At 40.7% G+C, this 12,317-nt stretch overlaps 1 protein-coding gene across 2 annotated transcripts in view; it reads left to right on the forward strand.

The window, feature by feature from the left end:
* Positions 1 to 11,953, forward strand: part of CCDC34 (coiled-coil domain containing 34) — a 46,177-nt gene extending 34,224 nt beyond the window's left edge. For both annotated transcript variants that reach the window (XM_073604540.1, XM_073604541.1), the window contains exon 7: positions 7,644 to 11,953. In XM_073604540.1, coding sequence (XP_073460641.1) covers positions 7,644 to 7,861 — 218 coding nt within the window. In that variant the 3' untranslated portion in view covers positions 7,862 to 11,953. The remainder of the gene's footprint in view (positions 1 to 7,643) is intronic.
* Positions 11,954 to 12,317: the final 364 nt, after the last annotated feature.

Genomic DNA, 12,317 nt, shown 5'->3' on the forward strand with positions numbered 1-12,317 from the left:
AGGCTGCATTACTCGCCTGACTCCCTGCTTTGGCAGGCTTCAGCATTGTTACCTCCACAAAGCTTCAGTCTGTGGGCAGTCCCTCGGCATTACCACATACAATGTAGGATTATTAATCATGTATTGTGGGTGGTGGGACCAAGTATGTGATGGCGGCTGAGAGCAACTTAGAAAGTAGATTGCGGACCAGTTTCCCCGCTGGAGGAAGCCTGCTGGAGCGGGATGTTAGGGGTTACAGGAAGAGGCTGCATTGCTTGTCTGACTCCCTGATCTGGCACTGTCCTCGTCTCCCCGAAGCTCCTGTCTATACGTGGTCCCTCTGCATTATCCTTGAATCAAATCCCGGACAGTACATTTTCTGCATTATGTTTACATGTTTTCCCTGTGGTTGCATGGGTTTCCGTTGGGTGATCTGGTTTCCTCCCACACTCCAAGAACATGCTGGTAGGGTAATTGGCTAATGTCTAACTTGGCCCTAATGTGTATTAATGCATGCAAGACAGGCAACCTTAGATTGTAAGTTTCCGGAGGACAGAAATGAATGAGTATGTAAAGTGCTGCATAACTGTCAGAGCTATACAATGCTTGTAATAAATGAATAGAAAAAACTGGTGCTCCCCATACAGTGTTTCTCCTGAAGCAGGAAATATTTTGCACGTACAGCACCATCTGCAGGTAAAATCTAGTATTGCACTTTGTCCACTAAGATGTAATGGTGCTTTGTGGCACACAGGACAGGTCTCCAGAGAGTCTATTTGGTGTTAAAAGGTATTTCTTAAATAAATAAATACAAAAGACCACTCCACAGCTGATGTGCAGTTTAATTAAGCATTATTCCTGGGAATTAAGTGAGAGCAATCGGGGAGCTAGGTGTGCAAACGCAACTATGTTAAAGTAGCAAAATGTGCTCACCTTATCGTAATCTTCCTTGTGATCAACTACATCCACAAATCCAAATTGGTCCCTTAGACATCAGTAGGGAGGGCATTATGAGTCTACTGGAGTCCGTACATTGTAACTTCCACTCTCTATGACTCCTTCATCGCCAGTTATATTTACATTTTCAGGGCCAGTTTGATTTTCATTGGTCTCTGAGTGAAACATCCATCCAACACAGTGTGTGTTGCAGCATCACATATGGGTGTGTTCCAGGATCACCAAATTGCCTTCACAATTGCAGATTTTCTGTTTCACATTGTGAACAAGCTGGTGTTAGTCTTCTAGAAATATGAGCCCTGTGACATGCTTTTCTTGAAGGCAAATACAGCAATTCATATTTAATCACCACATGAGACATGCTGTACACCTTTCATTGGGGTGTATTGATTTATTGGCTCTATGTTAGCATAAGGCCTCATGCACTGGGTGTTTTCAATGCCGCTTCTAGAGGCATCTTGCGTTTTTTTTTTTTGCCTCTAAATGCCCCTCAATGTTAGCATTGTGTCCATGCACAATGTTCCACTTGACCCTCCCTTCTAGATTGTAACCTCTGACAAGCAGGGTTCTCTTATCCCTCCTGTATTGAATTGTATTGTAACTATACTGTCTGCCCCCTTGTTGTAAAGCGCAGCGCAAACTGTTGGCGTTATATAAATCCTGTATAATGCACACATAGACTTTTACAGGAGTTTGGAAGCACTGCCAGGCCGTTCAGGAGCAATAGCATTTTCGCAGAAAAATGTCTGACGTACCTAAACGCGCTCAAGCGCTTTGGCGTTCATTCATTTCTGTGGCCAGAACAAATACATTTTCTGGCCAATGAAGTTTAATAAATGCCCAAGCGCTTGACACACCTAAAGTGGTTTTAAAGCCTCAAGGTTTTTCACCTTCATGCATTCTGTGCATGAAGATGAAAAACCTTCTGTGCTGCAGCTCCCCCTCTAGACCCCCCCTTTTTTACCTGAGAGAAAAACTCACCCAAGCTCTAACACTATATAGTATAGTTGGTATGTAGAGTAGTCTGCACTCTGACTAATTAAGCTCTCAAAAGATTCATAGGAAGTACAGGCCAGCAACTCGACAACTTCTCCATAAAAAATATTTATTTAAGCATTACAGCAGTAACATCCAAATAACTGACGTGTTTCAGCTTTAGGCCTTCATCAAAAGCATGCTTTTGATGAAGGCCTAAGGCCGAAACACGTCAGCATTTTTGGATGATGTTACTACTGTAATGCTTCAATAAATATTTTCTATGGAAAAGTTGACGAGTCTTTTTTTTTTTTATTGGCTAGATAGCAGCAGGAGCTATTGGTTCACACTGCTGTCAATCAAATCCATTGACACGGGGCAGAGCCGAGTCCTGCTGTCTGTTTCAATGGACACAGCAGCAGCAGGACTCGGGAGGGAGCCCGCATGGGTGCCCCCAGGGAAATTGGCTTTCCGTGGGGGCACCCAATGAAGAGGAGGAGCCAGGAGAGCTAGCGTGGCACCCCAGAAAAAGAGGATCAGGGCTGCTCGGTGCAAAACATTGCACAGAGCTGGTAAGTATAGGCATGTTTGTTGTTTTTTTATTTATGTTTTTAACTAGGATTTTTTAACCCTCGTTTTAACTAAAAGCAACATTTTTTTGTTTTGTTTTAGATAGAGTGGAGAGGGATTAGAACCCCTGTCAGTTCTTATTGCTGTCTGTGTCCCAGGGAGATTCACCCTCTCTCTATTCTATTCTATCCTACTTACCATTATCATCAAAAGTGGTAGTAAAAGAAATTCCCAAATTTTGGGGGAATAGAGAGGGAAATCTTCCAATGAGGACACTAGTTCTGGTGACCCTGGTAACACTCCATGATTCGCTCAATTTGGAGGGATTTCCTCTCACTTCCTTTTTTGGCTGCAGGACAGGAAGTTAAGGGAAATCTCCGCAATGGGAAACAAATGGGAAAAGAAAAACAGAAGGGAGTTATAACTCTCCCTTACTCTATCCAAAATGGGAAAAAAATAAAGTTTTGCCTTTTTAGTGATGCAGCCTTTAGTGATACAGTGCATATATAGCCTAATGTAGAGTTCCTTGTACAACTCACATACAGCTACATCACAGTGTTCTAATCCATCTCCCCTCTATCCAAAAGCTAAAAAAAAAAAAAAAAAAAATGCCTTTTATGACACTTTAAACAATTATTGCACTTTCTCCATCAAGTATGCATTTGTATTTGTCCCAAAAGCCTATGAAAATGCCAATATGATGGTTTTCCTTTAATGAAGACAAGTCCTGGCTTAGCTTGCTGTCTTCCAAAGTTGTGTTTACATCCCACTTTGCTGTGATTAAAATGCTCTAGGCCACCACACAAGGGTTCTGTTTGGGGAAAGGAGACCAGCTCTACACTTGGCTCTGCAAAGCTTAAGTCCACCTTTTATTCCATGTAACATGTTACATTCATATTTAGGATTTACCATAGTGCCAAGCCTCCCACCCCCTACCTCTTACAGGAGCACAGGGTTCTTCTCCCCAACAGGTCCTCTCACATTTGAAAATTTATGTGGATTGATCCGGAAGAGATCTGTGAGTAAACTACAAGTCTCATCTTCCACCATGGCAGAGGGACTTGTAGTTCTTAATGGTATTAATTACCGCACTTGTAGTCCATCGACACTTGATTTGTAACCGAAAATCTATACCTCCAGTACAGACATGTAGCTGAAGGTAGAATCTTCAGGAGCCTGTGCGTTGCACCGGTGATCCACTGATCGCAAATGCAATGCTTTACAGGCTTGCAGCCGTGGCCAAAAGTTTTGAGATTGATATTAATATTAATTTTCACAAAGTCTGCTGCCTCATTTTTTTATGATGGCAATTTGCATATACTCCAGAATGTTATGAAGAGTGATCAGATGAATTGCAATTAATAGCAAAGTCCCTTTTTGACATGAAAATGAACTTAAAGAGGAGTTACACCCAAAAATGGAACTTCCGCTTTAAGGGAAGGTGACCCCCTGAGATGCCACATTTGGCATGTCATTTTTTTGGGGGGGGTGGATACACTCTTTTTAGAGGGTTCCAGCTCCCACTTCCTCCCAGCGCAAAGTGGCGCCGGAAGCAAGTTCACCTCTCCCCCTCCCTCTCGGCAATTATCTGGGACACAATCACAGGTCCCAGATGATTGCCTGGCCAGTCACGGCGCGGCTCGCGCATGCGCAGTGCGTGCCCAGCTGTGAAGCCACAGCCGGGCACCCACAGTGACAATGCTGGCGCCGCAGAGAGGAGCGGAGCTTCGTTACCCCGCATCGCTGGACCCTGGGACAGGTAAGTGTCCGATTTATTAAAAGTCAGTAGCTGCAGTATTTGTAGCTGCTGACTTTTTAATTTTTTTTTTTTTAATTTAAGCGGAACTCCGCTTTAATCCCATACAAAACATCTCTACTGCATTTGTGAAGAAGACTTCAGGGTGCCCAAGAAAGTACAGCAAGAGCCAGGAAAATTAATATTTGTGTCATTCTCAAAACTTTTGGCCATGGCTCTTCATGCAAAAAATAATCTCCTTTTTATTATTTTTTCTGCAAGTGTGGATGCATTTGTTTTAATTTTTAATATTTTTTTTGCAAAAGGTGAACGTAGCCTGAGCATGTCATCACAGCTTGGGAGGACTGCAGGCCTTGATACTTGAAGCATTTCTTTTGTAAAGTTATCCCAACTTATTGGCATTTTTTTGAGGAGCCATGGAAACGATTAATAAAGGGCTGATTTGCTTTATTCCCACCATTGGATCCCCTTGCTTGGATCTTCCAAGGGTGATCTGTAAGTAATATCTGGTTTAAGAAGACATTGTTGTGTTCCATAACATTTTAGTGAAGTGCTTTTTGTTTCTTTTTTGACAAACTAATACAACTTGACTGGTTATAAAAGTACATCAGATAAGTGTTAGTTTAATGCAAATTTTCCTTTAGATTTCTTCTCAGGAGCATGCAAGCCTTTTTAAGATTTTTTTTTTTTATAAGCATGAAAACAAATGTAATTTTTTTTCCCCTATTTAAAACTTTACAACCTATACAATAGTAGTGTTTTATGCATGGTAAATACATTTACTGCCTTTCTGGAGTGGAGACAGGCCAGGCATGCTTTTCATACCTTTGTTGGAAGCTCATAAAGTGCTGACAGTTTTCATTGCTGTCTGAAAACACCCCCCTCCCCTGTACATAACAAATGCCAGAGCTTGCTCTTAGGGCTGCTCTGAACTGTTTGGTGCTGTGTCCTCATGGCCGATACATACTGACATTGTGAGCTTCACACATTCCTGCTGTCAGCCAGTGTCTAGGCATCTGTGTCCAGGAACTGTGATAGTCAATCACGGGTCACTCACTCACAGTTCCTATATTCTTGAAGAGGCAAACTGGGGTACTTGCTATGGCATGTGTATTTGTCACACTCATCCACGTGATTGGCAGATAGATAACCTTCATGGTTCACTTAAAGGAGTAGAGATCGAGTGTAAATAAATCATTTCATTCCAAAGACCATGTGTAAATGAAGGACATTAATACGGAAAATGCAAATCTATACACGTTAACTACAGTGATTGCTTAACCATGTGCATATAGCCATAAAAATATGTACAATACGTACATCACAACATGTGATATCGCATATTTCAACATAGAGCGTTTTTTTTTTGTTTTGGTTTTTTTATATATGGTATTCGAATAAGAATATGCACACTCCAATCTCTTAAGCATGCATGGTTTTCCCTATGGAACATGGAGGGGAAGATATCTCTGGGGTCATTCCTTGCAGGTTTAGCTATGGACAAATATATTCATGTGCATACAAAACATAGGAAAACCAGAGGACACTGGCCTCGTGAAGTGTATTTACTGCTTATTGACGATGGGTAAAACATATTGAACTCAAACTGGATTACTGTATATCAGATTCATATCCATATAAAACCTCCGACCATCAATATCATGCAGCACAGTAAAGGCTGATGTGTTTCAGGGGTCAAATGACCCTTTCTTCAGAGCCTACCAATGGTGGATTACATACCATAAAAATATACAGTGGATATAAAAAGTCTACACACCCCTGTTAAATTGTCAGGTTTCTGTGATATTAAAAAATGAGACAAAGATAAATCATTTCAGAACTTATTCCACCTTTAGACCCCTTTCACACTGAGGCGTTTTTCAGGCTCTAAAGGGCTAAAAATAGCACCTGAAAAACGCCTCCCTTGCCACCCCAATGTAAAAAAAGCCGAGTGCTTTCACACTGGGTCTCTGCGCTACCAGGACGTTAAAAAAAAGTCCTGTAAGCAGCATCTTTGGGGCGCTAGAGAAGCGGTGTATACACCGCTCCCGCACCGCCCATTGAAACAAATGGGCAGCGCTGCCGAAGCGCCTGCAAAGCGGCCACTTGCCTCTTTTTTCAGGGGTCCCACTCCTCCTCTTCTACGATTGCTCCCTCAGCAAACTGTGTGCTGAAGGGGCACTCATGTGGGCATACTCGCGAGCTGGTCTGTGTGCATCCATAGACATGTACAGTAGAGCTGCACAATTAATCATTAAAAATCGTGATCTCGATTCAACCCCCTGACGATCTCTATTGCAGAGTTTGCCGATTCTTTCATATAACAAGTGGAGAGGCTTATCTGCTCACTCAGCTGTCAAAAGAACACATCTGGGCAGTCTGACAAGTTTTTAAAATGAAACATTGTAACTAACTCTTCCGATCAAAGGGCTAAACTTCTGTGTGAAAAATAAATCCAGGCAGCCTGACAAGTTTTAAATGCAGGAAGTTTAACCACTTAAAGTCTAAATCTTTTTCTGACAGTGGTTTCTTAAGTTAAAATCAATATTTTTTGCTAGAAAATTACTTGGAACCCCCAAACATTATATATATTTTAGCAGAGACCCTAGGGAATAAAATGGCAATTGCTGCAATATTTTATGTCACACTGTATTTGCCCTGTATTTGTCTTTCAAACACAATTTTTGGGGAAAAAATACACTTCAATGAATAAAAAAAAAAAAAACGAAACAGTAAAGTGAAAGATGATGTTACGCCGCGAGAATCGTGAGAGAATCGTGATCTATCTTCTAAGCAAAAAAATCGTGATTCTCATTTTAGCCAGAATCGTGCAGCTCTAATGTACAGCACAGCTCAGCTTGCCCTTCACTCCCTTCTCAATGAATTTGACTGACAGCAGCTGACTCTGCTCTGTGAGTCCTGTGAGGAGAAGAAGAGAGAGAAGCCCTGCTGCGCTATATTTAAGATGTTGGAAATACATTTACTTGTTTGATTGGAGTTTGGCTTTAAATGCAGGAAGTTCATATACTTTCTGCTGAGCAGACAGAACACCGATGTCCAAATGTCAAAGGGGTTAAGAGTTTTCTTGTGTTTCTCTGTAAAAGATATGTTTAAGTTTTGTATGTATTAGCCTTTACCTGTGTCCATGTAAGGCTTAGCACTTAATAAAATGGAAAGAATGGCAGAAATAGGCTTTTTTTTTTTTTTTTTTTTTACAAAACACATATGTTGAAATTAACTGCTATGTGGGTTAATATAACTATACATCGATAAGGTCATAATAAAACAGATGTGCTGTCTGCTTGACTCTCCCTCCCTTTTCCCCATTCACCCACTTGCATGTTTTAGTGTAAACCACACATCCTGCCATTTCCTCTCCTCAAATTGTGCATTTTTATTTGTTTAGGATATTATGATGGAAGTTCTTACCCTGCTCCAACTTTTTATAATCCAATACCATGGAAACCTATCCATGTACCTCCACCACCAAAGGAAACTGTCAAAAACCCAAATGGAAAGAAGAAGAAAAGAGCAGTTTCAAGCTTGTCATATCGACCTACTACAGTTTTGCCCTATAAGCCCAAGGACAATCTTCATGTTGGTGTAGGAATGATCAAGAGATAGCTTCCATCACATAGACAGCAGAAGTGAGGAGTAAAGGAGTAAAGAAGTGAGGGTTCGAATTTCAGCCAATTCCTGCTGAATCAGCTGAAATTCGAGCTGCAGGTGGCTCTGTTGGTCCCAGCTGACTCAACAAGACCAAACGGTGTGAAAAATGATTAGCCAAACATTGCCTGCATCTTGTCAGATGCAGGCACTATTCAATAGCACCACTATATTCAGGCAGCTGGGTGCTTTAAAAGAAGCCTTCACTAATCTCTGTAGCTGCAGCAATTTGGAGAAATTCATCCTCAAATTTTATAGCAGAAGCATGTAAAGCAGGGGTCGCAAACTGGTGGCCCTCTAGCTGTTGTGAAACTACAAGTCCCATCATGTCTCTGCCTGTGGGAGTCATGCTTGTAACTCAGCCTTGCAATGCCTCATGGGACTTGTAGTTTCGCAACAGCTGGAAGGCCGCCAGTTTGAGACCCCTGATGTAAAGTGTTACTAAACCCAGGAGCCTGCATTCACTATATTCGATCTCCCACAGTACACAGAACATGGAAATGCAATTATTTTAGTAAATATAAACTGCTAAATACCTTTTCTTATCAGCAGTTAAAACTTGTAGGAGGAGTTTTGATACTGCACTGACTGTCCTATCAGGATTCAGGACCCCTGACCCGCTGTTTGGACAGTGCTGGTTGGCCCCGTGCTGATCACATACACTCTCCCAAGAAAAAAAAAACTCTAGTCATACTCTCCAAACTGAGCATGTGCAGCCTGACTCCAGTAATCCGGACATGTTTTGGAGACAGTGCAAGAAGGAAAGGATCTGTGCATAAAGGATCAAACAGCCTTTTTACACAATGCAGAGGAATAACCCACTAGGTTCCACAGTAAGTACGACAAGCATGCTTCACTGCATATACAGACTGATTTTACTGTTGTGGGTTTAGTAACACTTCAAGTGGCTTTTCTCAGCCTTCCAGATTTCTAATCTCTAATGTAAACACAGAGTAGGAGCTCTGGGATGGGGAGGGGGGGCAGGGTGAGCAGAGATGGTGCTTGTGCTGTGTACTTTGAGGATGAATTGTTCCACATTGAGGGCTTGTTTTAAAGTACACTTACTGCTAGTTATGAATATGTAAATACTTGAATAAGCACGGTTTCACTTTAAAGTGAAACTATTGTGGTTTTTATGTCAATTATATTTCATTTTTTAAGTTTTTATACTTTTTTAGTTTTATGTTTTTTATATTGTGTTTTATTTATGTAAAATATTTTCTTTACAAATACACATTTGATAGAGAGTGCACACATGACACAAGATTCGTAGAGCATTATGTTTTCCTTTTAGACTCTTTGGGGGAGATTTCCTAAAATTGGAGAGTGCAGAATCTGGTGCAGCTCTGCATAGAAACCAATCAGCTTCCAGGTTTTATTGTCAATGCTTAATGGAACAAGCTGAAGTTAGAAGCTGATTGGCTACCATGTACAGTTTTAGTGAATCGCCTCCTTTCTGTTTAATTGAAACTTTGGGTGGAGCATGCTAAGTCAACTCCTTCACTTGTGTGTATAAATTTTAGCTTTAGCTACTGAGCTTTGTAAAACCTGCTTTTTCAGCAGAGTAAATAAAACCTAGACTATGTGAAAGAGAGCCTAAAGCTTAACCTACTATTTCATTTTTGAATCCCCACTTTAACAAACAGATAACAATATACATCCGTACCTGTTGTATATTCCCTTTTAAATGAAGCCTATAGACCTAGAAACATATAAGTTGACTTATTTTAGAAAATGCTATTCTTTTGGCTGTCTGTGGGTTTAATGATCTTGTTACTTTTGTACGAACTGAGTCACTGACCCGGAACAAGCATGCAGTTGGTTTCTATGACCAGCATGACCGCCAGGAAACTGACATTTCCATGAGGCAGGGTGTATATATATATATATATATATATATATATATATATATTTAAAACTGTATCTGTTTCTGTTAATGGATTAATAGAGAAGCAGTAAGCCTAAGACCCCATACACACTATTAGATTTTCTGCAGATTTTTGTCTTCAAATTTACCAAAACCATATAATATGAGGTCAAACATTAAGAGTTTCAATTTGTATGCAATCAGGCAGGCCCTTGCACTACATGGTTTTGGTAAATCTGAAGACAAAAAACTGCAGAAAATCTAATAGTGTGTATGGAGCTTTAGACCCCATTTACACGTGTGCAACTTGTCATGTGACTTTGGACATGAAAGTCGTATGACAAGTTGTACCACATGTTTTCTAATGATAACTGTTTATATATATGCAACTTAGTCACAGTGCCTTCAAAGTGGGTTTTGCCCTACTTTTTTCATGCAACTTGAGGGCCATAGACTTCAATGTTAAAGTGGTTGTTAAGCCACTAAGTAAATTACACGCAATCCCCTCTGTTAGAAAGAGTCCTATGCTGCAGTGTATGTGCCTTGTAAAAATATGCCCAATTTTACCTGAATTCACAACGGCGCTCATGTGACTCCTCTCTGCTCCCTCTCCTGATCTGACAGCTAGAGTGGGAGGGGACGAGAATCCCCCGCTGACATCAGTCAGGAGGAGAGTAGGAGAGATGGGACGTCAACTGGGGGGGAGGGAAGGAGAGAGTCGAGACGTCAGCCAGGGAGGACGGGAGCGGCGAGGAGTCACGTGAGTGGCGCTGTGAATTCAGGTAGAAATGGGCATATTTTTTACAAAGCAAAGACACTGCAGTATAGGACTCGGTAACAGGGGACTGAGTGTAATTTACACTATAATTTCAGCAGCAGGAGGGGGGCGGGCATGGTCACTAGCTGACAGGCAGGGAGGGGGAGAGGACAGAGGAAAGAGGACATAGCAGGCCTGCGGATGACGGAGGCACGTAAACTGACCACAGTGTCAGGGCTCAGCAGCCATGATAAACCGTGGTCAGTTTACCTGGGGGGAGGGCAGGATCAGCCAGGTATTTCAGGTATTACAGGGGGACCAAATTACATCGCACAAGCACTGTGCTGTTTAACATTTTTTAGGGTTACAAACGCTTTAACCCTCAAAAGTTGCATGAAAGTTCTACCTGAATGTTTTACATGCAACAGTGGGTCCGACTTTGCAGAGGGACAATAAGTCACATCCAAGTTGTACCCATTCAGATCTGCAAGTGTGACTGGAGCCTAAAAGGTAACAGCCATGGAGTATGCTGTTAAAATCCCACTCTTGGAGTCACCAAATTATATAAAACCCAGTGATGAATGTAGACTACCATAATCTCCACCTATAATTGGATAACACAATGTCACTAGATTTACTTGGGTGCTGGAAGCGTGTAAGCATCCACTACTCATGCAAAAGTCCATAGCCCTTGCAGGAACACAAGGTTTCTGTACATAAATGCAAGTCCTTGTACATTTGGGACTTGTGCACATGGGTGTTACTGTCAAAAGCTGCTAAAATGAATGCTGTCAAACACAGACCTGATTTTCATGCAATACAAATTCATATCGCATAGGATAGAAAGAAACATGACGCAAAGCAGGTCAATGCAGCCCCAGAACGGCCATTCCGATGACCTACGCTTGATGTATACCAACTCCTGAACACTTAGACCTGGTTACTCTTTGACCCTGTAAACACAAATCCAGTGAAAGAGCAGATGCTCAAAGTAATATTATTTATCCTATTTTTTAAAACCTACACATTTTAGATTACTAGATGGTAGATTAAAAGTAAATTTGCACCTTCTTTTTTGTTTTTGAAGTTTTTTTTAATTCTTCTTGGTTACTCCATCAAAATGTTAAGAAATGCAAAATCCATTTTGCCAACTGAAAAAAAAAAAAAAGGCTGTCAGTAGCAACATGGATTGTGCTTATATTTTCTAGCCAGTACTAAGGATAATCACAATGGTAATGCTTAGTTGTTGTAACAGGACCTCTTTTTGCCCCAGATTTGTTTTTGTCTTCACTTTGCAGGATAATTTTAATACAATTTTGTACAATAAAAAATGTGTAATGTTAAATTGAACTAAAATTGTTGGCATTGTTTTAAATGTGACGTGCCTTTTTTATATTTTTTTAATAAATTAAAACAGATTGTCAAACCCGTTTTAAGTTTGTGTTTTTTTATTTATTTTTTTTATTCACATCTATGCAGTTTATGCTTTGGCATAAGTCTTTATAAAAATAAACCAAATAATTAATAATTTATCATTGTTTAAAGAATGCAACTGCCCAGACTGGGTTTGGCTAACATGACACATATTGATCAGACTACTGCACTAAAATAACCTCAACTGTGAAAGCTGTGCTGAAAAAAAGGAAGGCAGAGGACAAAGCACTAGTTTAATGCCACGTACACATGATCAGACTTTCCGCCAACAAAACCGTGGATTTTTGTTCAAAGGTTGTTGGCTCAAACTTGTCTTGCATACACTTGGTCACACAAATGTTGGCCAACAATTACGA

This window comes from Aquarana catesbeiana, linkage group LG11 (assembly GCF_042186555.1).
Source record: "Aquarana catesbeiana isolate 2022-GZ linkage group LG11, ASM4218655v1, whole genome shotgun sequence".
Lineage (NCBI taxonomy): Eukaryota > Metazoa > Chordata > Amphibia > Anura > Ranidae > Aquarana > Aquarana catesbeiana.